This window comes from Engraulis encrasicolus, unplaced genomic scaffold (genome assembly GCF_034702125.1).
Source record: "Engraulis encrasicolus isolate BLACKSEA-1 unplaced genomic scaffold, IST_EnEncr_1.0 scaffold_32_np1212, whole genome shotgun sequence".
Taxonomy (NCBI): Eukaryota; Metazoa; Chordata; class Actinopteri; order Clupeiformes; family Engraulidae; genus Engraulis; species Engraulis encrasicolus.
In genome coordinates this window covers 1,476,127-1,503,302 of record NW_026945621.1, presented here as the reverse complement: position 1 = coordinate 1,503,302, position 27,176 = coordinate 1,476,127, and the positions used below count along the sequence as shown (strand labels likewise).

General features: G+C 46.5%; 1 protein-coding gene across 1 annotated transcript; it reads left to right on the top strand.

The window, feature by feature from the left end:
• Window positions 1-613: 613 nt before the first annotated feature.
• LOC134443465 (stonustoxin subunit beta-like) lies at window positions 614-3,313 on the top strand. The gene is made up of 4 exons (XM_063193241.1): window positions 614-623; window positions 857-916; window positions 2,167-2,223; window positions 2,793-3,313. Coding segments are annotated over exons 2-4 (579 nt in total). The 5' UTR covers window positions 614-623; window positions 857-915.
• Window positions 3,314-27,176: the final 23,863 nt, after the last annotated feature.

Here is a 27,176-nt window from a genome sequence, read left to right as displayed (position 1 = left end):
TGTGTGTGTGTGTGTGTGTGTGTGTGTGTGTGTGTGTGTGTGTGTGTGTGTGTGTGTCCTATCAGTCTGGTGCACAGACAGCAGTGGAGGAGAGTGAGAGGATGTTTACTGAGATGATCCGCTCCATTGAGAGAAGGTGCTCTGAGGTGACAGAGCTGATCAGAGCTCAGGAGAAGGCTGAGGTGAGTCGAGCTGAAGGACTCCTGAAGCGACTGGAGCAGGAGATTGCTGAGCTGAAGAGGACAGATGCTGAGATGAAGCAGCTTTCACTGACACAGGATCCCATCCATTTCCTCAAGGTAGACAACATCTTAGACTCCAACATTTAGGGCATTCAAACCGTGACTAAACACAGTGGTGATACTATAGCCCTGTCTATGTAATGCTGATCAAGGGCTCATGTCAGTAGGTCTACCTCACACTAGTGTGTGTGTGTTTCTCTGTGCAGAACATTGTGTCCATCACTGGGAGACCTTACAGCACAATTTCAACCAGCGTGACCTTCAGCCAAGGCTCTCTAGAGCAGTGGCTCTCAACCTTTTTTGAAGAAACGCCCCCTTGGCCTTATCAAAAGCCTCCCGACGCCCACCAGACATCATCACAAGCCTGACAACATCCCCTTAGTATTTAAAAATTAAATGGACTAATGACAAGTAAAGGTGTGTGTGTGTGTGTGTGTGTGTGTGTGTGTGTGTGTGTGTGTGTGTGTGTGTGTGTGTGTGTGTGTGTGTGTGTGTGTGTGTGTGTGTGTGTGTGTGTGTGTGTGTGACTGTAAAATGACTGTATGTCCCAGATCTCGAGTCTTTGCATGTGTGATGCAGCATGTGGGTGAATGTGTGTCTGTGTTGGTCTGCAGATACTGATCCTGAACTGCCAGTCAGAAGAGCCGTCAGTAAAGGTCTCCTGCCACCAGCCAGTAAGTCATTACTGAGGACCACCTGCACCTGTCTTCAAACATGCCACACATACTACAGATGCACCAATCAGCTGTTTCTGGCCCCATCACTGATTTACGATCACCGATCACCACCGATTACAGAAGAAATCGAAATCTTTCCTATATTTTTCTAGTCTAGAGTCCACACCACATTCACACACACTCTACCTTGCATTAGGTATTGAATAAACACTCTACCTTGCATTAGGTATTGAATAAACACTCTACCTTGCATTAGGTATTGAATAAACACTCGACCTTGCATTAGGTATTGAATAAACACTCTACCTTGCATTAGGTATTGAATAAACACTCTACCTTGCATTAGGTATTGAATAAACACTCTACCTTGCATTAGGTATTGAATAAACACTCTACCTTGCATTAGGTATTGAATAAACACTCTACCTTGCATTAGGTATTGAATAAACACTCTACCTTGCATTAGGTATTGAATAAACACTCTACCTTGCATTAGGTATTGAATAAACACTCTACCTTGCATTAGGTATTGCAGCTCATATTTTATGTTAGTAATCTCATTCTCTATATTGAAGTTTTCTACATTGTAGAACAATCATAATCAGAATTTGTATATATAACCTATGTAGGCATATCAGTGTGTAGTCTTTGTCTTTCTTTCAAATTGGAAAATTATTTGCCAATCTATCTTTTCAAACTAGAAATGTGTGTAATATACAGTATTATTCATTATAAAATGAAACAAATGATTGCTTAAAATGATTTAACTATTTAAGAAACTGAAACATTAGAAACTGAAATTAAGATACATTTTTTTTTAAATGAACAGGCAAAAGGCATCTTAAAAACTCAGCGTTTGTCTGTGGGGAAAGCCACTCCTTCACTCTCGGTCACGTCCACTAAATCTCTCTACCTCATCTGTAGGAGAGAGAGAGAGAGAGAGAGAGAGAGAGAGAGAGAGAGAGAGAGAGAGAGAGAGAGAGAGAGAGAGAGAGAGAGAAAAAGAGAGAGGAGGACAGATTTCTAAGGATGGAGAACACTCTGACTGAATATCATGGTGTGCATGCTCTTATTTTGTAATGTGATGTTTTCTGTCTTAGTGTCTGATGGCCAGGCTCTTATTTTGTAACGTGATGTTTTCTGTCTCAGTGTCTGATGGCCAGGCTTTTATTTTGTAATGTGATGTTTTCTGTCTCAGTGTCTGATGGCCAGGCTCTTATTTTGTAATGTAATGTTTTCTGTGTCAGTGTCTGATGGCGAGGCTCTTATTGCTGAACCAGTGACCAGAGAGGACTTCTTAAAGTGTGAGTTGGACACACACACACACACACACACACACACACACACACACACACACACACACACACACACACACACACACACACACACACACACACACACACACACAGAACGATATATTATACACATAATATCTTGTTGTTCTCTCTCTCTCTCTCTCTCTCTCTCTCTCTCTCTCTCTCTCTCTCTCTCTCTCTCTCTCTCTCTCTCTCTCTCTCTCTCTCTCTCTCATATTCACTTGGGAAGACAAACAGCAAAAGCCTGTGATCTCTACCACACACAAATACACACACACACACACCCACACCCCTCTCTCATTCACACACACACACACACACACACACACACACACACACACACACACACACACACACACACACACACACACACACACACACACACACACACACACCTCTCATTCACACACATGCACGCACACATACAGTACACACACACACACACACACACACACACACACACACACACACACACACACACACACACACACACACACACACACACACACATAGCTAACAGAAGTGAAAACTTGTTTGTGTCATGTCTTCTTCATCAGATTCCTGTCACTTCACTCTGGATCCAAACACAGCATACAGACACCTCCATCTGTCTGAGGGGAACAGGAGGGTGGAGTGGAGAGATGAGGCCCCTCAGTCATATCCTGATCATCCAGACAGATTTGATTATTATCGTCAGGTGCTGTGTAGAGAGGGTGTGTCTGCACGCTGCTACTGGGAGGTTGAGTGGAGAGGAGCGGTTCATATAGCAGTGTCATATAAAAGCATCAGCAGGAAAGGAGTGGGTGGTGAGTGTAGGTTTGGATGTAATAACCAATCCTGGAGGCTGGACCTCTACAGCTCCCACTCCTCTTTCCTGCACAATAATAAAGTGACTGAACTCCCTCTAGTGGCCAGCTCCAGAATAGGAGTGTATGTGGATCACAGGGCAGGAACTCTGGCCTTCTACAGCATCTCTGGAGACACAATGACCCTCCTGCACAGAGTCCACACCACATTCACAAACACACTCTACCCTGGTTTCTTGGTAGGTAGTCGAGCATCAGTGAAGCTGTTGTGAGGCCCCGACAGGTAATTGCTGCTGTGGGTCATTCAGCACACACACACACACACACACACACACACACACACACACACACACACACACACACACACACACACACACACACACACACACACACACACACACACATGTGCACACACACACACACACACACACACACTCGCTCACAACAGTCAAACACGCGCACACACACACACACACACACACACACACACACACACACACACACACACACACACACACACACACACACACACACACACACACACACACACACACACACACACACACACAAGGCAAGGCAAGGCAGTTTATTTGTATAGCCTATTTCATACAACAAGGCAACTCAATGTGCTTCACAAGTCATAAAGATAGTCCTTGCAAATAAAAAAATTACAGAAGTAATGATAATAATAATAATAACAATAGCAAACATAGGTTGACCATAGGTGTCACACACACACACACACACACACACACACACACACACGCGCACGCACACACACACACACACACACACACACACACACACACACACACACACACACACACACACACACACACACACACACACACACACACACACACACAGCATGGTGTATCAGTCCTGTAGTCTGCTCCTCTCCAGCTCCAGCTCCATTTACTGTGACAATAATAAACAGACTAAACTCCCTCTAGTGGCCAGCTCCAGAATAGGAGTGTGTGTGGATCACAGGATAGGAACTCTGTTCTCTACACACTCCTAGCTGTCTCCACCTCAGTCATCATGAATATAGGAACAGATATACACTCACCGGCCACTACATCAGGAACACCTGTTACAACTGCACATTGAGGCAGATTTCTGATCACCCAATCACATGGTGTCAACTCAATGCATTTGTACATGTAGACATGGTCGAGCTGTCACCGCTGTAGTCATCATGAATATAGGGACAGATATCTACCAAGCCCTTTTGACCTGCGTCTCTCGTGTTCACCAGAAACTTGCTCATGTGCTCCTGAAGCTTTGGCGTACGCTCATGAAGCTGTAGTGTCTGGTAGTCATGAGAAACCCTTGGTGGTTTTTTTTTTTCGCCGTAACACGTCATTTTAACTGCTCTGTAGATATACACATGCATAGTGAAAGTTGAGTTTATTCATACATCAATGATGTTATTTTTGGTATGGGGGTGGTGGTGCTTTTTCACTTCTGTAATAGGTAGCAGGGGTTAATGGACATAATTATGCATAATAATATGATTACACTTAACATGCGATTACTTTAAACTAATGTTCAAATGTAATGTTCAACTTTAGCAGTGTGGTGTTGTTATTGTTGTTGTTTTTCAATCCCCTTTCAAAGTGTTATTTAGCTTCTAACATGCTGTAGTTCCCCTTTGATTGTGAAGAGTGAATTTAAAGGATGGGGGTGGTGGGGTGCCATTTTGAATTTAAAGGATGGGGGTGGTGGGGTGCCATTTTGAATTTAAAGGATGGGGATGGTGGATGTTGGGTGGCCATTTTGAATATAAAGGATGGGAATGGTGGGGTGCCATTTTGAATGTAAAGGATGGGGATGGTGGCGTGCCATTTTGAATGTAAAGGATGGGAATGGTGGGGTGCCATTTTGAATGTAAAGGATGGTGCTGGCGGCGTGCCATTTTGAATTTAAAGGATGGGGATGGGGGGTGCCATTTTGAATTTAAAGGATGGTGCCATTTTGATTTTGCCATTGCTTTGCCATTTTGCCATTTTGCTTTTGTAACTGGTGTCAAAGATGAATGTACATCATGAAATCATAATAAATTATATGAAGAGTATATTGAACGCCAGAGAGACTTTAATTGTGAAGAATGAATTTAAAATCAGTCTGTTGGTCATTGTGATTACAGTACACAGTGTTTCAAATCACACACAGTAAACATCTACATGTATTGGATACATCTATGTACATGTATTTGAAAATAAAGTCTGCACACCAAGCTCCTTTTTCTCTTAATTTTTTATTCTATTTTTTACTTTACTGAAAATGAAGATTGGTGCACCATAACAATCATAATGAACATTTATGGAAAACTATTTCTTTGTTTTTTTCAAATATATTTTTAGGGTTTCATGCCTTTATTCAGGATAGGATAGGGCAGAGAGAGAGACGGGATGTGAGTGAGGAGAGAGAAGGATCAGCAAAGAGGACAGTCAGCAGAGTGCCCCGCTGTTAAAGCCACGGTAGGCCACTTTAGGGCATTTATGACTTGTCTTTGGTGTAGGGGTCTTGGAGTGCATTCCAATATGCAAACTCCCGTCCTCCACTTGTGCTTGTTGCCTCGTATGTTGTTGACGCCCCGCCTCTGACAAAATTATAAAGTTTCCCCGCAGCAAGCCTAAATTCTTCATTCACCATCCCAATTGCAAATGAGGAAATGACATTAGAATTGTGCTTTTGCAAGATATTAAATTAACAGCAGCAACCTGTAGCCTAGGGGCCCCAGGCCATCTTAATCCGGCCCTGTGGGGCCCACAAAAGTTTGTAGCCTAGGGGCCCCAGACCATCTTAATCTGGGCCTGTGGGGGGCGATAGCAACCTGTAGCCTAGGGTCCCCAGGCCATCTTAATCCAGGCCTCTATCGTGTGTGTGTGCTAGAGTGTGGCTCGGGCCGTTTTTTTCTGTTCGAGCCCGGCCCTCAGCCGACAGAAAAGTGATCGACACCGACCCGAGCCCGAGACTAATTAAAATGTTTGTGTCCGAACCCGTCCGAAGCCCGAGACCACTGTAATAACAACAGAACCTGTGCGCAAGCAAGATTTTCTATGTGGGCTCCTCCATACTCAAAATAGCACGTGATAAATAGCCAGGATAGGCAAAGACGTTAGGATGAGGCAATTTGCAGTAGCCTAATTTAGTTACACACGCATAGTAAGTATAAACACACACACACACACACACACACACACGCGTGACAGCGCAGCTTATGTTTCTGTGTACGAGTTATTGAGCTTGTGAAGGATGGTTGCCTGATGGTCTTGTTAACTTATTATTTATAAAAATGCGACATCGCCGACAGCACTGAGTTATATCAGCTGTCAATCAATGCCGTGCGGAGAGAGAGAGAGAAAGCGAGATAGAGAGAAAGTTTAAGTTTCCAACTTGCTGCAGCATTCCAACGGGACTCCGCGTGCTTTATTCGCGCTCTGCTTGCCTTCATTGCCCGTTTGACAGCGCCAGGTTAAACTGAAAATGAACAGCGATTTGGGAGGTGGTCACCAAGCAATCTGCGCGAGAGTGTTACGGTAGGGACACATACACGCGAATTTGCGAACTTTGCCATTCATTCCTATGAGAGAGGCGAAGGCAAGCGATGGCGAGGCGAAGGCAAGCGATGGCAAGCGACAGCAAGCGAACAGGAGCGAAGCGAAGCGAAATTATTAAAGAAAGTTTAATGTTATGCAAATGAGGAGCGAATTCGCCTGCCACGGCCCAATCAAATCAACAACATAACTGTTCCATTCCATTTGATTCGCCGCGACGACCTGATGACGGTTGAATTTTGCCTCTCTTCGCTTCGCCTTGCTTCGCCTCGCTTCGCCTCCTATGTGTCCCTACCGTTACACCAGGCGCGAANATGAACAGCGATTTGCGATGTGGTCACCAACAATGCAATCTGCGCGAGAGAGTTACACCAGGCGCGTGCACGCATCATTCACAATGTATGATGGAATTACTCGTTTGATGTGGACAAGATCATTTATTGGTCTCCGCCATTGAGTGTGGTGGCGTTGTTGTGAAGGATGTTTGCCGAATTAGGTTAAGTTTCGGCGCTCTTTTCTCTGCTGATAGACGACCCCAGCCATTTAGAATGTAAAGCCGTCTATTCTTAAAACAATGCAAAACGCCACCAATGAAAATGTGAACAAACGTCCATAAAAATGACAGCCAATGCATTTTCAAATAAGATCTGGGATTGATTTTCGCGGCTTACTTCTGAGGGGAAATGTGGCTTGCTGCTTGCCCGAGTCAAATTTGTCAGTAGGCTAAATAAACAACGACGCATGGGGTGCCGGGTCAGCCAGATGGAAAAAAAGAGATCTTGATGTAGACGTGCCCATAGCCTTGCCTACTTGGCGTGATGCAGATGACTGTGCTACGTGTTGATTGAATATGTATGTAGGCATGGCAGATTTTAAATGCAGGTCTGTTGATTGTGTTGGGCTATAATATTTTTTCTATAACCTTGCGAGCTGCCAAGTCAGGCGTCTCGCGAGCTGCGCAATGAGTAACAGGGCTATAAGCTAACCCCGAAGAACAGTAGCCTGTTTGGCCCTCCAAGAGAATGCCATTTCCCCTGATGTCCATGCGTCAATATAAAATCAGGAAAGGTTGCACGCACATAGTTACAAAAAGTGACACCAATTAAGAACCTACTGTACGTGAAGGACATGACATGTCACAGCGGACAAAATAGTAACAGGAAACCTCTCAGCCCCTACCTTACACTCCACGTAGCGTGTGTGTCTTCTTAGTTATCCATATTATGGTCCTTGCTAGCCCCATGCTGGAAATGTAATCCTTGGCGAACAATGCAGTGACAAACTTCGTCATTTTATGTTCAACATTCAAGACAGCCTCGAAGGCATGGCCTACACTAGGCCTACAGCAAAAGACCATGCGTTCACTGACAACTGTTGATTTGGCAAGCAAGTTCACTCGGCATCCCTGCTCGGCTGACTCGGAGTGGGCGTCCAAATGTTGCCACTGGTAACTGGCGCGTGCATACAGCCAATAATAATCACTGGCACAGTAGCCTACCAACATTTTCATTTATGCATATTCAATTACTTATTTTTTAATCACAAAACTGCCGTTTGCATGCAGGGCCGCGTTAACCCTCGCCGAGGCCCGGTGCAGACGCAATCCGGGGCCCCTACACCACATTATAATGAGCCATATTCAAAACGCATGAAACGCAGTCTACACGGTTTACTCCAACACAAAAAAGGGTGCGCTGAACCCCCTGCTGAGTTCACTAGTCACAACGCAGGAAGCATAGCCAGCTGACAGGGAGGAGATTCTGTGCACTGCCGTTTGTCGGCTCAGCTAGAACTTCCAAACAGAAGCACAACCAAAAAGTCTCTTATTTTTGCTACGTTGCTGCCGACCAATTTGTCGAATCGAAACCGTCGTGGTAAACACGTGTTAAATAATTTAAACTCCAATGGCCTTGGAAAGACTGACTGACTGTCAAAGGAAAGTAGCCTAGCCTACTCAGCTGTGTCGCTTGTCGCAAGGAGGGAATCCCCTTAGCAGCGAACCACTGCAAAGCGAAGCTGTCACAAAATCCCCTCAAAATGTAGTCTACCATATACCAATTAAGAAGTCAGCGGTTTTCATCTAGATGGTGCATTACACTGTATGCAATCATTACAGTAGACTACGGTGCAAATTCGTAATGTTTAGATGTGGATGTAGCCTATCACACACGTTTTTTTCCTTCCAGATAAGAGCCACTTGCTAACTGAACAATCTGCGACTGGTACCCAGGCATGTTTTAACTGAACACAAACCCGAACGCAACTATATAGGCTACGCTGACAGAGCATCGACATTAGGTGCGATCGAGTTGTCATCAACGCATGAATACGCATTTAGACAGCAATGCACCCTGGATGAAAATGCTGCATGACGGTTAGATTTCCTGTCAAACTTCGAAATTTCGTCGACGTTGCGTTGACGAGGTGACATGTCACATGGTGTAAAACTATCGCGGGATGAATGCGGCTGCAGACAGATCTTGCAACCTCTGCAGTTGCTTATCCCCTTCAACGCTCGTCGGCGCTCGTCGGCGGACTGCCTCCGAGGTCACGCGCCCATGAACTGGTTGGTCAACAACTCACTCACGTGTGTGTATATGGGTCTTGTCTCACACCTCTACACAAGTTTGCGCAGGTCCCCACTTCAGCTCCTCCTCACTGCCTGTCCCCCCACTCCTCACACGTGGTGTGTTAGTAGAGCAAACCGGTGCGAGCTCATCGTCTCGTTCATATTTGTGGCCGACTTTAAATGCGCTGTATTTAATAACACCCACATCGTGACAACAAGTTCTCGCTGACGTCCGTTGCGCAACGTCGACGCTCGCAATGAAGTCGTATGGGCTTAGTATTACAGTGCTTTAGGGAAATGGCCATAACAGTGCTTTTGGAAAATGCGACTATATCATTTTAGTGTTTGCTAAATCCTTGGCTTGCCCTGTTGTTGTCAGACTGTCAGAACTTTGAGTGCTGGTTGGTGCACTTTACGCAGCATTATTGTGAACACTTTTTTAATAACACATCAGAAGTGATCCTCGCCGCGCCATGCAAGACTTTTGTTTCGCGAACGCAGTTGGGTGCGTGATTTATTTCCCCATGTTTTGACTATAGAATAGGATAAAGTTAGGTTGGTGTGCTGTGCTCTTGTTTGATAGCTTACATGATTGCACAAGTCCATGATCGCTATGCAACCATTACAAAAAGCGATTATAACACTGACCTTACAAAAATGACTAACGTTGCCAACCTTCTCTTCAATGCGGTAATCCATGCCAGGCTGAAGTTTATCCGTACAATCTGAAGCAAGTGCTGACGCCGAGTTTCTCACATCTTTTTTAGACATCCCATCATCAAACTCAAAAAATATTGACCACCGTTTTCACTGGTGGCACACAACCAGAAGCATCTGACTGAAATGATTATTCCGAAGACCTCCGATTCCTGCGTGCATGCAGAGGCGATTCTAGGCTCAGTAGGGGGGCCACGTGAAAATTAAAAAGAAAGAACACTTGTAACAAATCGCCACTTCTGTTCCCCAGCTACAGTCTTGGGGGGCCCAAGCTGCCTGTCTAGCCTGGTGACAAGATATGCATATGCGCCTCTGCTTGCCTACGGATGGCGAAATGCATCAAACATACAATTGATTGTCTCAAAATATCGTTTCATATTTTCCAATCTCACGACGTCCGGGGCCCCCTCTAGTGGCGGGGCCCGGTGCTGCTGCACCGGTTGCACCATAGGATAACGCGGCCCTGATTGCATGAACTGAAACGTTTCCTCTGGTTGCTTACAATTTTCACAATGTCTGTTTGCTTCAAGCCCGAGCCCGACCCGAATCCGACAGATATTCTATTTTTGTTGTCCGAGTCCGGCCCGGCCCGTCGGGTTCCGACCAGGCCCGTCGGGCTTCGGTCGGGTTGCCATGCTCTAGTGTGTGCACCATGACTTTGCATGCTATACTCTACAAGTCAAGTCAAGTCAAATCAAGTCAAGTCAGCTTTTATTGTCACTTTCATCATATGCACAAGACATACAGGGAAAAATGAAATTGTCAAAATATTTCATCATATGCATAAGGAAAAATGACATTTTCTCTCTATACCAGGCCAGGACAAGACATATACAGAACTGACATTGTTCAGACTGGCATAAAGTGCAAGACAGGACAGGTAACAGTGATGGACTGGTAACAATGGACAATAATACATGATAACTGAACATTTAGCATTCAACATGTAACATGTATCAAGGCCCTGTGACAGGTTAGGGTGAGGGGTGGTGTTGCCAGATTGGGAGGTTACCCGCACAATTGGGCTACTTGGGATGGCCGTCTGCGGGTAAAAACGGGAAAAAAATGACAATTTGTTGAAATTGGGCGGAGTTTAGCGCAATTTTGGCGTCGTCTTTTTCTAGAATCTTTTGGGCGGGAGAGACACATCTGGCAACACTGGTTAGGAACAGATCGCTTTTAAACCTCTCCCATCAGCAAGTTCTACTTTCCCAACCGATTCAACTGTGTCAACAAATTCCAGGTTGTACTACTAATGTAGGCCTACAGCAGGCTATGCAACAGTGTGTGATGTATTGCTGTAGAATTTTTAAGGCGACCAGTCTCGCAGTGGTAGGCCTATTGCATGTAAAACATAACTTCAATCCAGGCGCGGTTTTGGGGCGTGTGATATTGGAAAGCAAGAAACCGGGTAACCAAGCCAAACTATTGAGCAGCGTTGGCGCTATGGGGGGGCATTTGTAGGCAGTGCCCCCCCTAGTGGCCACTGGTGCCCCAGCACCCAACACAGGACAAAAAATATTTATATAACACACTTTAAACCATTGCATTAAGACGGATTAACTTTAATATCCCTTTTAAATTACACGTGCAAAGTTACATCAATACAATTAAAATGGGGAAAATGTATTTTGGTTTTGCTTGCATTTTAGCCATCTGGCACTAATGACATCGGCATGTGACAGTCTGTGGGTAAAGCAAGTTTGTCCTCAAAGGCACACCGTAGTTGTGCACGTCACCCATCCTACTAGCGCGCGATATCTCCCTCAACAGTAAAATAATAATGATAGTAATACATATTGATTTGTTATAATGTCCTGATAGTTAAGACAACATAAGTAACCCATCCACATATGACATATTTCTGGATGTGGGTAATGCAAAAATGTCATGATGACATTGTCATCTAGCCTGCTGGAGGCGGAATGGGAGACAAGAAGCAAAACAATGTTAGCACTTTGCTAGCTGGGTTGGATTGGATATGTCAAACCGTGTGAATAATTGTGGGAAGCACTGTAATCAAGACAGAATTTAAGGTAAGGAAATTTGATTGTTAAATTTGCCCGCCGCGGCATGTTGACTTGGGTCTATTTGATTTTGCCTGGTGCGATTGTTGCTACTACTAGCCCCTCATGCTTTGAAGTTTGGCTAAGGATGGGTGCGCTTATCTAGACAGACTCAGACGTAGTATCCTTTTAAAAGATTTTGTGCACATTAAACTCTGTGGCCGTGCTCATCACGTTTTGCGTTTACTTTCCTCTATGAAGAGTTTGAAAAAAAAATGTCAAAACGACAGTGGAGTAGACACGTTGTCAAGATAAGATGAAGGAAGAGTTGTTTGAAAAATAGATCGGTTGCACAATGCATTTGTTTTACAGTAATGTTTCACTTATGCATTTCAGGCGTAAGCTTAACCTGCAACTAGTGAGAAAGTTTTGAATGAGTATAGCGGCTACATGTCTCAAAGATGAACAATTCATCACGAGTGATTTTGGCAACAGAACAAAGGGGGTGGGGTTCCTGGATTTTGGTCTGTCTTGCGTCTGTGTGTTCACCTCGCCAGTCCGCCCAAGTGATAACATTGTATGGTATAGGGTTACCACCCGTCCCGCGTAGCGCATGCGCGTACAGTGTTTGAAGGCCAAATTATGCGTCCCGGGAATTGACAGTTTGTCCCGCATAATCAAGTGTGCTCTAGAAAAGAAAAAAAGTCTCTCTCTCCCTGACGGTAGGGACACATAGGAAGCGAAGCCAGCGAAGCGAAGAGAGGCGAAATCCAACCGTCATCAGGTCGTCGCGGCGAATCAAATGGAATGGAACAGTTATGTTGTTGATTTGATTGGGCCGCGGCAGGCGAATTCGCTCCTCATTTGCATAACATTAAACTTTCTTTAATAATTTTGCTTCGCTTCGCCCCTGTTCGCTTGCTTTCGCTTGCCATCGCTTGTATTCGCCTCTCTCATAGGAATGAATGGCAAAGTTCGCAAATTCGCGTGTATGTGTCCCTACCGTGAGACCTAGGCAGTCCCACAGGGGTTCCAAAACCCACCTGCATCCAAGCAAGTCAGAGGTGGGATATTACTTCGTTCCATGTTACTTTTTAACATCCGGCCCTAGCAGCAAACCGACCGATTCTTCCTTATGCGTATAGCCTATTATGAAAGCTATAACCGCGAGTAGCGGCAATTCTCAATACCGATGTATACCAACAATACAGCAACGACCAGTTAGGAGAGTTCAACAACACTGAGCCACCTTAGATCAATGTGAAAACAGACACAGTCCATGACTTTTGCAACAGAATGCGTCAGTGAAGCAGGAACTATTACCTAGGTTGGTTTGTTGCATGCTGTTTCCCATGCTGTAATTTACAGTAGAGGACTAACTAGCCTACACATTTCAACTATGTGCCACCCTGCTGCATCCCTTTTTTCATCACAGAATAAACACAAGAGCAGGAATTGTCAGCTAAGAATTATATATCCAAATGTTGAAGTGTTTCCCCCAAATGCTGTAGGCTATTTTAAAATGTAGGCTACAAGTCCTCAAAGGTGTACAAAGTAGCCTATGCGTCCTCATGAGCTACCAATTTGGCAAAACTGCACTGATGCACAAGAGATTGAAATTGTTCACTTATTGTTTCACATGGAGGTCTGAACTCACCACACCACCACACTACTTGTGCAGCAGGTTTGGAATATAAACACTATCATTATCACTTCCTCTACTGAAAGAATCGCACAACGTGTAACAGTGGTAACAGGAGCAGGATCTGGCAGTGTTGATGTGATGAGGAGATCGGTGAAAAGGGTGTGGTAACACATTCTGTTTTCAACTGTGATGCACCTGCATGCTGAGTGCTGATGCGTAGAGTGCCAACTGAAAGTTGGCTGTGTTTGACAGTGTTGGTGGGATGGATACAAGTAGGCCTATTTGGATCTCAGAGCGTTGGCTGCAGCTATTTGTTGTGGTCTTCATCCTTGTGTTCTCACTGGAAAGGGGAGCTTTCCCAGTGAAACTCTGTCATCATTTCATCACTTTAATAGATGTATTTGCTGGATTATGTCCTCTTTTGTTAGTTGCTTTGGTTATAAAGTGTCTGCCAAATGCAATATAATGTAATGTAATGTAATATAATGTAATGTAATTTTACTACTTCGACCAACTTCTGTATTTTCAGAATAATCCAAACGTGGATCATTTGGGTGAAACTCTTGCCATGTGACTCTGGCCAATGTGGCCTGTGCAGAAAATAATACTGTTTGAGGCCTGGAACTCAACTAGAACTGGGCAGGAGGAACTACTTATCCAATGTCAACATGGGTGTATTTTGCTTGCAAACATCTCTGTCACGCAAGGTTACTGTATGTATACATGGGTGTGAGCCATGTAGGCCTAGATAAAACACATAAAATGTCACAAACATTATCCTCTGGAATTTTTCTAAGTTGCAGCACATTTAGTCTGGAATNCAATTTTAACATGTGGAATAGGCCTACTAAATCCACTATTAATAGCATGCATTATATCAAAGAGTTCACTTCTTGCCTTGTCATTGTGCACTTGAAGTTATGAAGCACGTCATGCATTAAGATATAGTATTCATCTACTGTAAATCAATTTCATTATCACCGCTGCTGGTCTGTGTGCAGTGGGGGAGCTTACCTATGTTCCCCGGGTCCTATGTTCCTATGGTCCTTTGTATGGGACCGGGGAACTTAGGACCGTTTTTTCAAAAAAGTTCCCCGCATTGTATGTTTTCAAATTGTGCCCTTCCCAAAACCATTGCTAAACCTAACCTGTCAGTAATGCAATGTTTCTGAGTACATTTTTGCCCTCACCAAAACTATACATACACATAACCTGTCAGAGGTGCAACAACCTACGCTTTTGCAATGCAGCAGAAAACTACTTGGAAGCAGCGGGGAACATAGAACCCTTTTTTGGAAAAAAGGGTCCTAAGTTCCCAGATGGCGGGGAACATAGGACCCAGGGAACATAGGACGTGGGGAACATATGGACCTGTGGAACATAGGACGTGGGGAACATAGGGATGACCCCTGCAGTGGAGTTCACAGACATTTTGGGGGGCAGGTGTTCGAGGAGGGATGGGGAGTGCATGAGGAACTTCCTACTGCCTTACTAAGGTATTGGGGCTATATATAATATTACACACTTTTAATTACCAAGTAATTCTAGGTGACAATGCCAACATGGACCATATTACATTGTGACAAAAAAAGCTTCCAAAAAAAGTAGCTTTCAATTTTTTGTGCAACAGGCCCCACAGATTCCAAATTCCATGCTGTCAGGTGCAGGCAGTGGCGTGCAGATACATGAAACATGTTGAATGAATTGAAGTGCACTCATACACTTTGTGCTAAGAAAAAAAGTAGGTTTACAGTATGCTTCTTTAAAGGGACACTGTGCAGGAAATGGTCAAAAAAGGTACTGCAACTATGCTGCTCATTGAAACTGGACTGCCTATTGCCAAATTTGATCTTTACATGAAAGTTTACTAAGCAATAAACAAATATTTTCTAGTATGGTCCAAGTACAGTCATTTTTGCAGCTAAAAATGGCTATTTTTGGAAATTCAAAATGGCGGACCTTGGAGAAGATCCCCCTTTTCATGTATGAAAAGTGCAATTTTTCCAGTCATAATAAATACTTAGAATTTGATGGTGGTGGTAAGTATTCATGAAGATGTAACATTAGTGAATGGGCAGCATGAATTCTGGAAATAAACATATACAAAATCTCACACAGTGTCCCTTTAAAGTGTACTTATAATTAGAGTAATTCATTGCTCTCAGACTAAGTACTCTTATTAAATTAAGTTGACGGCAAAGATGCTTGGCTGTAGTGTGCTCTCTGAAAGTATATTAATAGTATGTTGTCAACAAGTGAATTTAGAGGTAAATACTCATAGTGCTATAATTGTGAACTCATTTTAAGTACACTGTATAGTTTGTGGTAGTGTATTGCTATCATACTTTTTGAAAGTGCACCATGATTATGTATACTTCACCCAAAATGTCATCAAAGTGGGATTTGTGAAAGTGCATTTAAAAGTAATGACGAGTAACGTAACTACTATTGTACTTTTGAAAGGGACAAATTAGTAACTGTTTTTTTTTAAATCCAGTTCAACTAACAGTAAGTGGTTCTACAGAATTGTCAGGTACTTTGGAATGTGGCTCTTGTCTATAACTAATGAATCAAGTTGCCCATCACTAAACGGTTCAATTTGTTGCCCTAGGCGAGCACCCCCTTTCCTTTTCATGCATTTAGAAATTGGCATATGTAAACACAGCATTGTACATCTGATCGAGCACTGCTGATCTAGTACCGACATACAGTATACTGTATACTGAGTGTCCATGAATAATCATTGTCAATGGAAAGTCTGTTTTAGTTCACTCAACCTCCTAATTTTGTGGGATTTTCTAAAATGTGTTTGCCACCATAACCAAAACACAGATGCCAGGATGCACATTTAGCTGTCCCTGTGTACGAAGTGTGCTGTGCAAATATACTTACCTTTTGCTTTGCCTGATTCAGTGAACTTCAACAGGTTCCAGAGGGGAACAGTGGGATATCTGATGATTTGATCTTAATACTATAAGCCCACGCATTGATTGCTGTTGGATAACTTTATTGTGCGACCAGTGTTTGCAGACACAATCCTGCATGTCTATGCTGGCAACACTCCCTCTGAATGAGGAGAGGTGAAGCAGCAACAATTACTGTCCCAAAATTTGTAAAATGTCTTAACCTGCTCTTGTGTTCGGGTCAAAGTTGAACCGTTTTCAAGTTTAAGAGAGTAAAAAGTACACTCCTTTTTAGTCCTTGAATGAGGCTTTGTCTAATCCTCAGTCACAACCATTTCAACACNAAAATTGTACCGTTTTAGTAAGTTTTAAAGGACAAAAAAAGTTAGCCCACGTCTGTGGTGTTAAAGACGAAATGAAGCAATCACCTAATATAGATGTCTATAACACCAGTAAGATAAGCCATCAAATATATATATTTTTTGAAGTATGAAATTTAAGCCGTTAAAGGGACACTGTGTGAGATTTTTAGTTGCTTATTTCCAGAATTCATGCTACCCATTCACTAATGTTACCTTTTTCATGAATACTTGCCACCAGCATTAAATTCTAAGCATTCATTATGACTGGAAAAATTGCACTTTTCATACATGAAAAGGGGGATCTTCTCCATGGTCCGCCATTTTGAATTTCCAAAAATAGCCATTTTTAGCTGAAAAAATGACTGTACTTGGACCATAGAAAATATTTGTTAATTACCTAGTAAACTTTCATGTAAAGACCAACTTTGGCAATAGACAGCCCAGTTTCAATGAGCAGCATAGTTTTTGACCATTTCCTGCACAGTGTCCCTTTAATAAAAAAATAAAGCACAAACACGTAACGTTTCTGTTAAGGTTTCCAGCCAACAGCGGGTGACGTCACGCTAATGGTAGCAAAGTTCTTCCTGTATCTGATGGCTACTATTCTAATGCTGATATGATAGTGAATTAAACATTTAGGCCTTGCGTGGCTGCTTATGACCTTATTTGCTCAACCCAATGAAGCCAGAATACGTGTTTGGGTGGGACAGAACATATGAGGCATGAAGGCAGACCATCACATGAACCACAGGTAAACAAGCAGCTTGTTTGCTAAGGTGACAAGTTGCTAAGATATTTTGGCATGAGCCAACATGATCACTATTCATAATCGTGCAATGTTGCAGTTCCCTACCTTCATCTTCCGATGATTACGCCAACATTTTCCAAGCACCTGAATTAATTTGACTTCACATCTCCGTGCCCATGTTTATCGAAATCCAGTCAACAATAATCCAAGGCAACAACACTATTCCAGCCAGTATGCTGCATGCATGCTGCTCTAGTCTAAAAGATTTGGACAACTTCATGCATGAAAGCGTTTGACGTTTCAGTCGATGCAATGCAAAGCACAATCCCATGGTTGTGGAGGGGTGATGTAAACAGGCAGGAACTGCATTCTCGGCTTCAATAACAAAATTGTTTACTAATAGATGCAGCTACTTTAAAAAGAATGCCATAACTTAATGTAGGCCATGATAGTTTAATGTATTGTAGCGCCGAGCCCCTTGAGTGGACTGTGTGTGTGTGTGTTTCCCCATAGGATTCCCTCTCTGTCTATCTGTGTGTGTGAATGGTGAATGTGTGTGTATCTGTGCGCGTGAATGTTGTTCCCCACTCCCTTGTGTGTCTTCTAGAATTTTGTGTGTGCCAATGAGTCTTGGGGTGGGTTCTGATTGGGGGGAGGTGTCCGGGCGGGAATAATTAAGGAATTAGATAGGATGGGTATTGATAAGGGGCGGGGTGATTGACAAGTTATCGATAACGTTCATAACGGTTAGGCAGAGCTGAGTAAAACTAATTTGAGAGTAGACGTGTGTGAGTGTGGGTACGAGTGTGTTTAGAGTAGTGAAGAGTAGTGTTTATTATTTTCTGTGGGACACCTCCTTTTGCCCGTTTTACTCTGTGAGAGAGCAGGGTAATAAAGAAAACGCGACACTGTATCCGCTGCCTCCGACATCCTTTTTGAAGTGGCTACCGCTCGGCGCTACATTGGTGTCAGAAGTCCGGATTCCCCATTGCCCCGATAGTAGCCCAAAAGGATGGACAGCCAAGGACAGAGTACGATGTCGGTAAGATCCTCCCTTTTCTATGAAGATGAGGTCAGGGAAAGGCTCCGACATGAGCGGGACAACCGAAGTCCTGAGGTTGAAAAAGTTAGCCTGTTGGAAAGTGTTAGCAGCTCGAATCCATTCCTGTCAGAAAACTTTTCCCGCTGGACGCAACATTCTGACAACAAGCCTCTGACAGCTAGCTACCATGACGCACCAGACCGGAAGCTGCCAAACCAAAACATCCGCCTGGCCAGCACACCATCAGCAAGCCGCCTTCCGTGCACAAATCCCTTCCTTGATTATTCCCCGATTGAAGCAGTAAACACCGTACAGTGGGCAGTTACGAATCCGTTTAGAGGGGACGGTAGTAACATCCAGCACCATTCTGTCTCTTCGCCGGGGGAGGCGAAAACAGCCCGTTTTAGCGTCAGTGAGCTCCCAGTAGCCAACCTGCCTGTGGAACACCAGTGAAACGAACGACTCTCCCAGTGCACAGTCACATCCCAGTTGTCTCACAAACGTAGCGACTACCCCTACCAACACCACAACTTTCCCTTCACACCAAAATCCCCCGGCGAGTTTCTGTAGACCCCAGAGTTTCCCTGCAGCTGAGCCAGCTAGCATGTGTGTCCCACTCCCGTCCAAACCCACTAGCATGATGGCTAGCCGTGAGATGTACCCTGCAGTTACTTTCCCCGTTTATCCTGAAGCCATGCAGCCCTCCCCATCACATCCAACTGCATTTCCAGTGACAGATCTTTACTGTGTAGCAGCCCCTCAGCCCCAGTTATTCACCAACCTGCATCTGTCAGACCCCCACTCTCCCCTCTCTCCTTGCACTGTCTCCCCAGTGTCTGGCCAGCACTGGGGGACATCTACATCAGTCACCCCTACCCCTTCCACACCACATGCTTGCGTGCACAAGAGAAGTGTACCCCTGGGCAGATATGACGGCACATCCTCTTACGAAGCCTTTAAGAAGAAATTTGAGTTGATGGCGAAATGTAATGGGTGGACTGAAGAAGAGAAAGTGGGACATTTGGCAGCATCATTAGAGGGGGATGCACTACAAATATTTTTAGATGTAGAGGGAATGCAGGTGACCCACACAGCTCAATTACATCTTGCACTGTCACGCCGGTTTGGAGATACCACATCTACCCTCTCACGCCGGCAGCAGTTCCAGGACAGAGTGCGTGGAGTGAAAGAGCCATTGGGAGTGTTCATGGCTGACTTGAGATATCTGGCCCAGTGCAGCTACCCCTCTTTTAGTGCAGAGGTCCGCAATGCTCTCGCATTAGATTCCTTCCTCCGAGGCCTTACCCCAGATACACTGCGACAGCAACTCCGCCTTATGCAGCCCTCTACCCTCGAACAGGCATTGCAGCAGGCACTCTCCATTGAGGGGATTTTTAACGAAAAACCCAATACCCCCCATAAGAGTTGGAATGGCCACCCACGCACCTTTGCTGTGTACCCCAGTGAGAGAGCTCCCCTGCCACCTGCTGCTGAGCCCAAAACCCTGGAGCGCGATGCCGTGATCTGCTGGCGCTGTGGTGAGCGTGGCCATCTGCGTCGTCACTGCACCAAGACGGACACTGCCCCCCGACCGCAGGGAAACGACAACAGGCCAGAGTAGGAGACGCCTCTGGCCTAGGTGGTAGAGAGTCTCACCATAGTGTTTCCCCCTCCCCTCCATGCTCAGTAGAGTGCTGTCGGGTACCAGTTAAAGTGGATGGGCATCCCCTTATGGCTCTCATTGACACTGGCTCCACTGTCACCATAGTTCATCCAGCACTTTTAGTGAACAGAGACATTCAGCCCAGTCATGTCCCCTTAACCACTGTCACCGGTGAGCAAGCCCCAATGGTTGGTCGATGCGAGGTCGAAATTCAGATTGCCAGCTGTGCGGTGCTGTTCACTGTCTGGGTCGCTGACATGCCTGAGCGATGCCTGCTGGGGATGGATTTCCTGCGCGAAGGGGCCGCCGTCATTGACCTGAACAGCGCATGTCTCCAGCTCTCTGGATTGCCCGCAGTGCCCCTGTCTTTCAGCCCCACACCTCTGCTGCCATCCCGCCATCATGTTGGCTTACTCCATGTCGCCGACCAGCAGCCGACGACAGTGCCCCCCGTAACCCCTCCAGTGCATCCTTCTCCAAGCCAGCAGCCCTCCGTGACAGTCAACCCGAAGGTCGTGACGCCGGCCAGCAGTGTGCCCGTGCTGGAGCAGGTGGTGCAGCAGTTGTGGCAGGACAATAGCGAGGGCCTGGATGAGTCACAGAAGCTGAAGCTGTGGGCTGTCCTGGAGCGCCACCACGCCGCCTTCGCTGCCTCCCCAAGTGACGTCGGGCTGACCCAGCTAGTGCAGCACAACATCAACACTGGTGATGCCAGGCCGATTCGCCAGCGTGCACGACGCCTAGCCTATGCCCGGAGGCTGGCTGCAGAGCAGTGCCTGGAGGAGATGAAGGAGGCAGACGTGATTGAGCCCTCGGAGAGCCCCTGGACTTCCCCGGTCGTCCTCGTCCCCAAGAAAGATGGCAAGTGGCGGTTTTGCCCTGATTTCCGCCGGGTCAATGATGTCACCGTCAAGGACTCCTACCCCCTGCCCCGGATAGATGAGTCCCTCGACCAGATCGCCGGCTCCCGGTGGTTTTCTTCCCTGGACCTGCAGTCAGGCTACTGGCAGGTGCCCCTGAGCGACGATGCCAAACCCAAGACTGCCTTTACCACCGGCTCTGGGCTATGGCAATTCAAGACCATGCCATTCGGTCTGTGTAACGCTCCTGCCACCTTCGAGCGTCTGATGGAGCGAGTGTTGCAGGGGGTGCCGAAAGAAGCCTGCCTGGTGTACCTCGACGATCTTCTGGTCCATGGGAAGGACTTCGAGTCAGCACTTCAGAACCTCGACCTGGTCATCTCCCGGATAGCTGAAGCTGGCCTCAAGCTGCACCCGGACAAGTGCAAGCTCATGCAGCAAACTGTCACCTTCCTTGGACATCAGGTGAGCGCAGAGGGTGTCGCCACGGAGGGCAGGAAGACAGAGGCTGTGCGTGACTGGCCCACCCCCTGCAGCTTGAGACAGTTGAGGTCTTTCCTTGGGCTTGCCTCCTACTACCGGAAGTTCGTCCCAGGCTTCGCTACTCTGGCCGCCCCACTCCATCAGCTGTCGCGGAAAGAACAGAGGTTTCACTGGGGCCCGGAACAACAGCTGGCTTTCGACGCGCTGAAACAGGTCCTCTGCAATGCCCCCATCCTCGCTGCCCCAGACCCAAAGCTCCCCTTCATCCTAGACACCGATGCCAGTAATGTGGGCCTGGGCGCAGTCCAGCAGAGGGGGAAAGAGTGATTGAGTATTACAGTAGAACATTCAACCGGGCAGAGCGCAACTACTGTGTTACTCGAAGAGAACTGCTGGCTGTTGTGGAGGCTGTGCGGCATTTCAGGCACTACCTGTGTGGCCTCCCATTTGTGGTACGCACCGATCACGCTTCCCTGCGCTGGCTGCTGTCTTTCCGAGAGCCTGAGGGACAGGTAGCCCGCTGGATTGAACAGCTGCAGGCGTTCCAGTTCTCCATACAGCACAGGAAAGGGGAGAGCCACAAAAACGCAGACAGCTTGTCCAGGCGAAGCTGCCCACCATCCTGCCCACAGTGTGCACGGCTCTCCAGCGGTGAAGAGGGCGTGGTAGCCGAAGACCTGGGGGAGGAACCACCCACAGTGGAGTGCAGAGCCATCCTGCCTGATTCCAACCTAACCTGGGCTGCAGAACAACGGAGGGATCCAGAGCTCCTCGTTGTTATAGGCTGGCTGGAGTCGGGGCGACGGCCACCCTGGGAGGATGCGGCTGCACATGGCCTCACAGTGCGGGCTCTCTGGTCCATGCAAGACGGGCTGACTCTGCAGGCTGGTGTGCTGAAGAGGCGCTTTGTGGAGTCGGAGACAGGACGAGCGTGGTGGCAGACTGTAGTCCCCAAGTCCTGCCATGACTCAGTCCTGGGTGCGATGCATGGGCAGCCTGGTGTGGGACACTTCGGAGTGAAGAAGACCCTTAAGCGTGTGCGGCAGGAGTTTTATTGGAGCACTTGCCGGAGAGATGTGGAGTCCTACTGCCGCAAATGTGACCCCTGCACCGCCCGCAAAGGCCCAACAGGGCGCTCCCATGCCCCACTGCAGCAGAGAATGGTGGGGTGTCCCATGGACCGGGTCGCTGTGGATGTGCTGGGACCCTTCCCAAAAACACCCAGGGGAAACCAGTACGTCCTGGTCGCAGTGGATTATTTCACCAAGTGGCCAGAGGCGTATGCGTTGCCAAACCAGGAGGGCAGTACCTGTGCAGAAGCGCTCCTGCAGGGCATGTTTGCGCGCTTTGGAATGCCCAGTGAAATTCACAGCGACCAGGGGCGAAACTTTGAATCCCGTGTCTTCTCTGACTTCTGCGAGCAGATGGGAATCAGGAAGACCAGAACCACCCCTCTCCACCCACAGAGTGATGGGCTTGTGGAGCGTTACAACCGCACTCTCGCCACTCAGCTCGCCTTGTGCGTGCAGCAGGACCAAAAAGACTGGGATCTCCAACTTCCCCTTGTCCTGCTGGCAAGCCGCAGCGCTGTGCAAGAAACAACAGGATGCACGCCTGCGCTGCTCATGCTGGGTAGAGAGCTGCGCACTCCACCCTCACTCCTGATGGGTCAGCCCCCTGATGCGCCTCAAGCTCCCCCTGGACTGGAGTATGCCCACCAGCTGCAGGATCGACTCGAGGTAGCACACAACTTTGCCCGGCAACAGGCCATCCAAGCGGGGGTTCGTCAGAAGAGAGCCTATGACCACCACAGTAGAGGGCGGGACTTCACTTGGGGCGAGTTGGTCTGGGTTTATGCCCCGAAACGGCAGAAGGGACGATCACCTAAGCTCGACTGTGCCTGGGAGGGGCCGGCATACGTAGTGGAGCGGGTGGGGGAGGTGACATACCGGGTCCGGAGGAAGCCTGGGGGGAGGTGTGTAGTGCTACACCGGGATAGGCTGGCCCCCTATCTCGGTGACAGACAACCGTTTGTGCGGACATCTCCACAGCGGTCTCCTGGGGGTAACCGTCCTGAACCCCGATGGGCTGAACACGCAGCTAGGGGTGAAGGGCGGAGACCCTCCGGGGACCGCCAAGCTGGGCAACAGCCCAGCTCAATTTCTCCCATGCAGGTCACCATCAGCCGGAGGAGGTCCAGCGGAGCCATGTCCCCACCCATGCCTGCCAACCAGAGGGTACGTCGGCGACGGCGCCAGCCTGGTGACCTGGATGACCCGCCATCGCTGCCCGCTGCGTCCTCACCAGTGCCTGACGACCGTCAGAGGGTACGTCGGCGACGGCGCCAGCCTGGTGTCCTGGATGACCAGCCATCATCGCTTCCCGCCGTGTCCCCGCCAGTGCCTGACGTCCACCAGGGAGAACGTCGCCGTCAGCGCCAGCCCGATGACCTGGATGACCAGCCATCTCAACCCTCTGCATCCCCGCCAGTGCCGGTCGTCCGTCAGAGGGGAACCGGTACCAGGCGCCGATCCAGCCGTCAGCCTCCTGCACCAGCAGACACCCTGACGACACCCCTGGGCGCCGTTCTTCCTACAACTCCACCACAGTCCCAGCGCTACAACCTGAGGCCACGGAGAGAGCTGCGTCAGCCCCGGCGCTTCTCCTTTCCTCGGGACGAGGAAACTTAAAGGGGGGGGCAGTGTAGCGCCGAGCCCCTTGAGTGGACTGTGTGTGTGTGTGTTTCCCCATAGGATTCCCTCTCTGTCTATCTGTGTGTGTGAATGGTGAATGTGTGTGTATCTGTGCGCGTGAATGTTGTTCCCCACTCCCTTGTGTGTCTTCTAGAATTTTGTGTGTGCCAATGAGTCTTGGGGTGGGTTCTGATTGGGGGGAGGTGTCCGGGCGGGAATAATTAAGGAATTAGATAGGATGGGTATTGATAAGGGGCGGGGTGATTGACAAGTTATCGATAACGTTCATAACGGTTAGGCAGAGCTGAGTAAAACTAATTTGAGAGTAGACGTGTGTGAGTGTGGGTACGAGTGTGTTTAGAGTAGTGAAGAGTAGTGTTTATTATTTTCTGTGGGACACCTCCTTTTGCCCGTTTTACTCTGTGAGAGAGCAGGGTAATAAAGAAAACGCGACACTGTATCCGCTGCCTCCGACATCCTTTTTGAAGTGGCTACCGCTCGGCGCTACAGTATGTACTCATTTCCCGTGGCATCAACTTCAAATCCCCAAATACATTGTGGTCGATACGGACATCGGCGCAGAGAAATATATCGATCTTTAACCCAGGCCACTTACTTATTTTCTTACTTAATGGTTGATTGATTTTAATATTTTACAGTGATGACAATTGTTTATTACAATATGGTCCTATGGTGGATGGCTGCAGCTATCCCACCAAGCTCGTAGCAAAGGTTTTTTGACACAAAGTGATAATGACACTTGGCATATCTCTTTCATCTGACAGTAGGCCTATAACATAGAAGAGCCAGGGACAATGTGAAATGAACCCCTCGTCCATCTTCAATTTTACTGCCACGATTAATGAGCCAGTTAGCGCTGTAGTTAGCACATGCTAACGTTAAGTGAATGGAAGGTTACATTAGCCACCAGCTTCTACCATTCGCGTTACGTAGGCGGCGAACATGGCTGTGCCTTTGTGGCAAACTCGGTAATAACATGTCATTTTTCAGCAAAACTACTTACATGTTTTTTCAATTGCTAACAAGCTTTTGTCCAATCCTCAGCGACATTTGCAAAACTCTTAGCTCACAGCTACAAAACAATGTGTCTTTTATGGCTTATTTTCAAATGCTTTCACACAGTGTGTCAAAACTGGAAATACAACATCCAAATCCTTATTTCAGTAAATATGCCTATGCATGACATTAGCAAGAGTACAGTAAACAGATTATTGATAAAAGTAGGAGAAAACCTCAAATTTTAGTTGGTCGGTTCTGTTGACAGTTTTTACAGTAAAAAGTTGTCTCACAATCACAGAATGAAAATGCTTTTGTAACAGTTGGAAAGAACTGTTTGTTTATGAGAAAAATGTCTATAGACCTAACAAAATCTTCATAATTCATCATGTTTAGAAATTGTATATATCACTCTGTCAACACATTTGCCTTAATTGGTATAAATTACGGTAAATAGCCTACAGGTAACGTCTGAAGTCAATGCTGTCCATGAAGTCATGATTTGGAAATACATGAAAAGGTATTATAGATTCAATAATTTCAGGGCCGGTTCTAGTCCATTTGCCCTTGGGAAGCACCCCTGTTCCTTTTGTGGATTTTCAAAATTCACATCTGTAAACATAGTGTCTTCAATTTGATCTAAGATTTACTGTGGTACCTGCATATACTGAGTGGCCATGAATACCATTGACAGCATTGTCAGTGTAAGGTTTCCTGTAATGTTTTATGTATTTTGTGTGACATTCTAATTCTGTGGGACTTTCAGGCTTTATCCTCACAAGACATTTGGTGCCCTAGGAGAGTGTTTCCCAACCAGGGGTACGTGTACCACTAGGGGTACGCGAGCACACTGCAGGGGGTACTTGGAAAAATTACATTTTACGTGTAACAAATATATGGAGCTTAGTTACATTGGGATGGAGAAAGCGATATAGAACTTGACTTATGGGGTACTCATGGCACAACGAAAGGGCTTGGGGGTACACAAGACAAAAAAGGTTGGGAAACACTGCTCTAGGCAACCGTCTTGTTTGGGCTTTTATATGTATTTGTTTCATTATATTTTGTTCACTGTAAGTAACATTGCAAAACGTTGTATGTTCTATCATACATAAACAGTTTTTTCTACTGTACCTCCTGTAGTCAACAGTAAAAAATGCTTCGTATCGGAATCAACTTGAATGACAACACATGAGGTCAGAGTCCTGTTGCGAGAGAGAGAGTGAGAGTGTGTGTGTGTGTGAGAGAGAGAGAGAGAGAGACAGAGACAGAGAGAGAGAGAGCATGAGCGTGTGAGAGCAAGCAGGACATGAATGACGAAGTTGTTCAACAGTTAAGACGCGCCAGGCATCACCGACTATACGGAATTGAAGTGCTACAAACACCATGTTAGTAGGCTATTATTGTAAGTTGGCATTTAGCTCAACGTCTTCATACAGATTTTTATGAAGAACACGGAGTAGTTACAGTCCTTGACTGCTTTGACGAAGCTGGCACGCAGTGGTGTAGTCTATGTAGAAATTTCAGGGATTTCAAAATGCTCAAATATACAGTATACCCACCATAACAATTTACACTACACCACTGCTGGCATGCCAAATGAGTGTTGTGTCATGCTAGGGTTCCTTCACATGGTGTGCATGTTGCGCAGAGCTGTAGGCTAAGTATCGTTGTAAAACTAAGATAGTTAAGTACAAACACGTGGTTTTGACTCTGAAAACACAGGAGAGAGGGGTTTTTTATGTAGCTTGTTTAAGCTGTAGACATCAGCTGGACAGTTGTGTTTGCTATTTGGGACTGTCTGAAATTTCAGCACACATCACACAGCTGAACCTCATCTCATAGTAAAACAACATGAATGTGC

What these genes read in the sequence shown, in the direction of transcription:
- LOC134443465 (XM_063193241.1), top strand. An exon ending in CAGAGAGGACTTCTTAAAGT is followed by an intron (nt 2,224 to 2,792) that starts GTGAGTTGGACA and finishes CTTCTTCATCAG; the next exon opens with ATTCCTGTCACTTCACTCTG.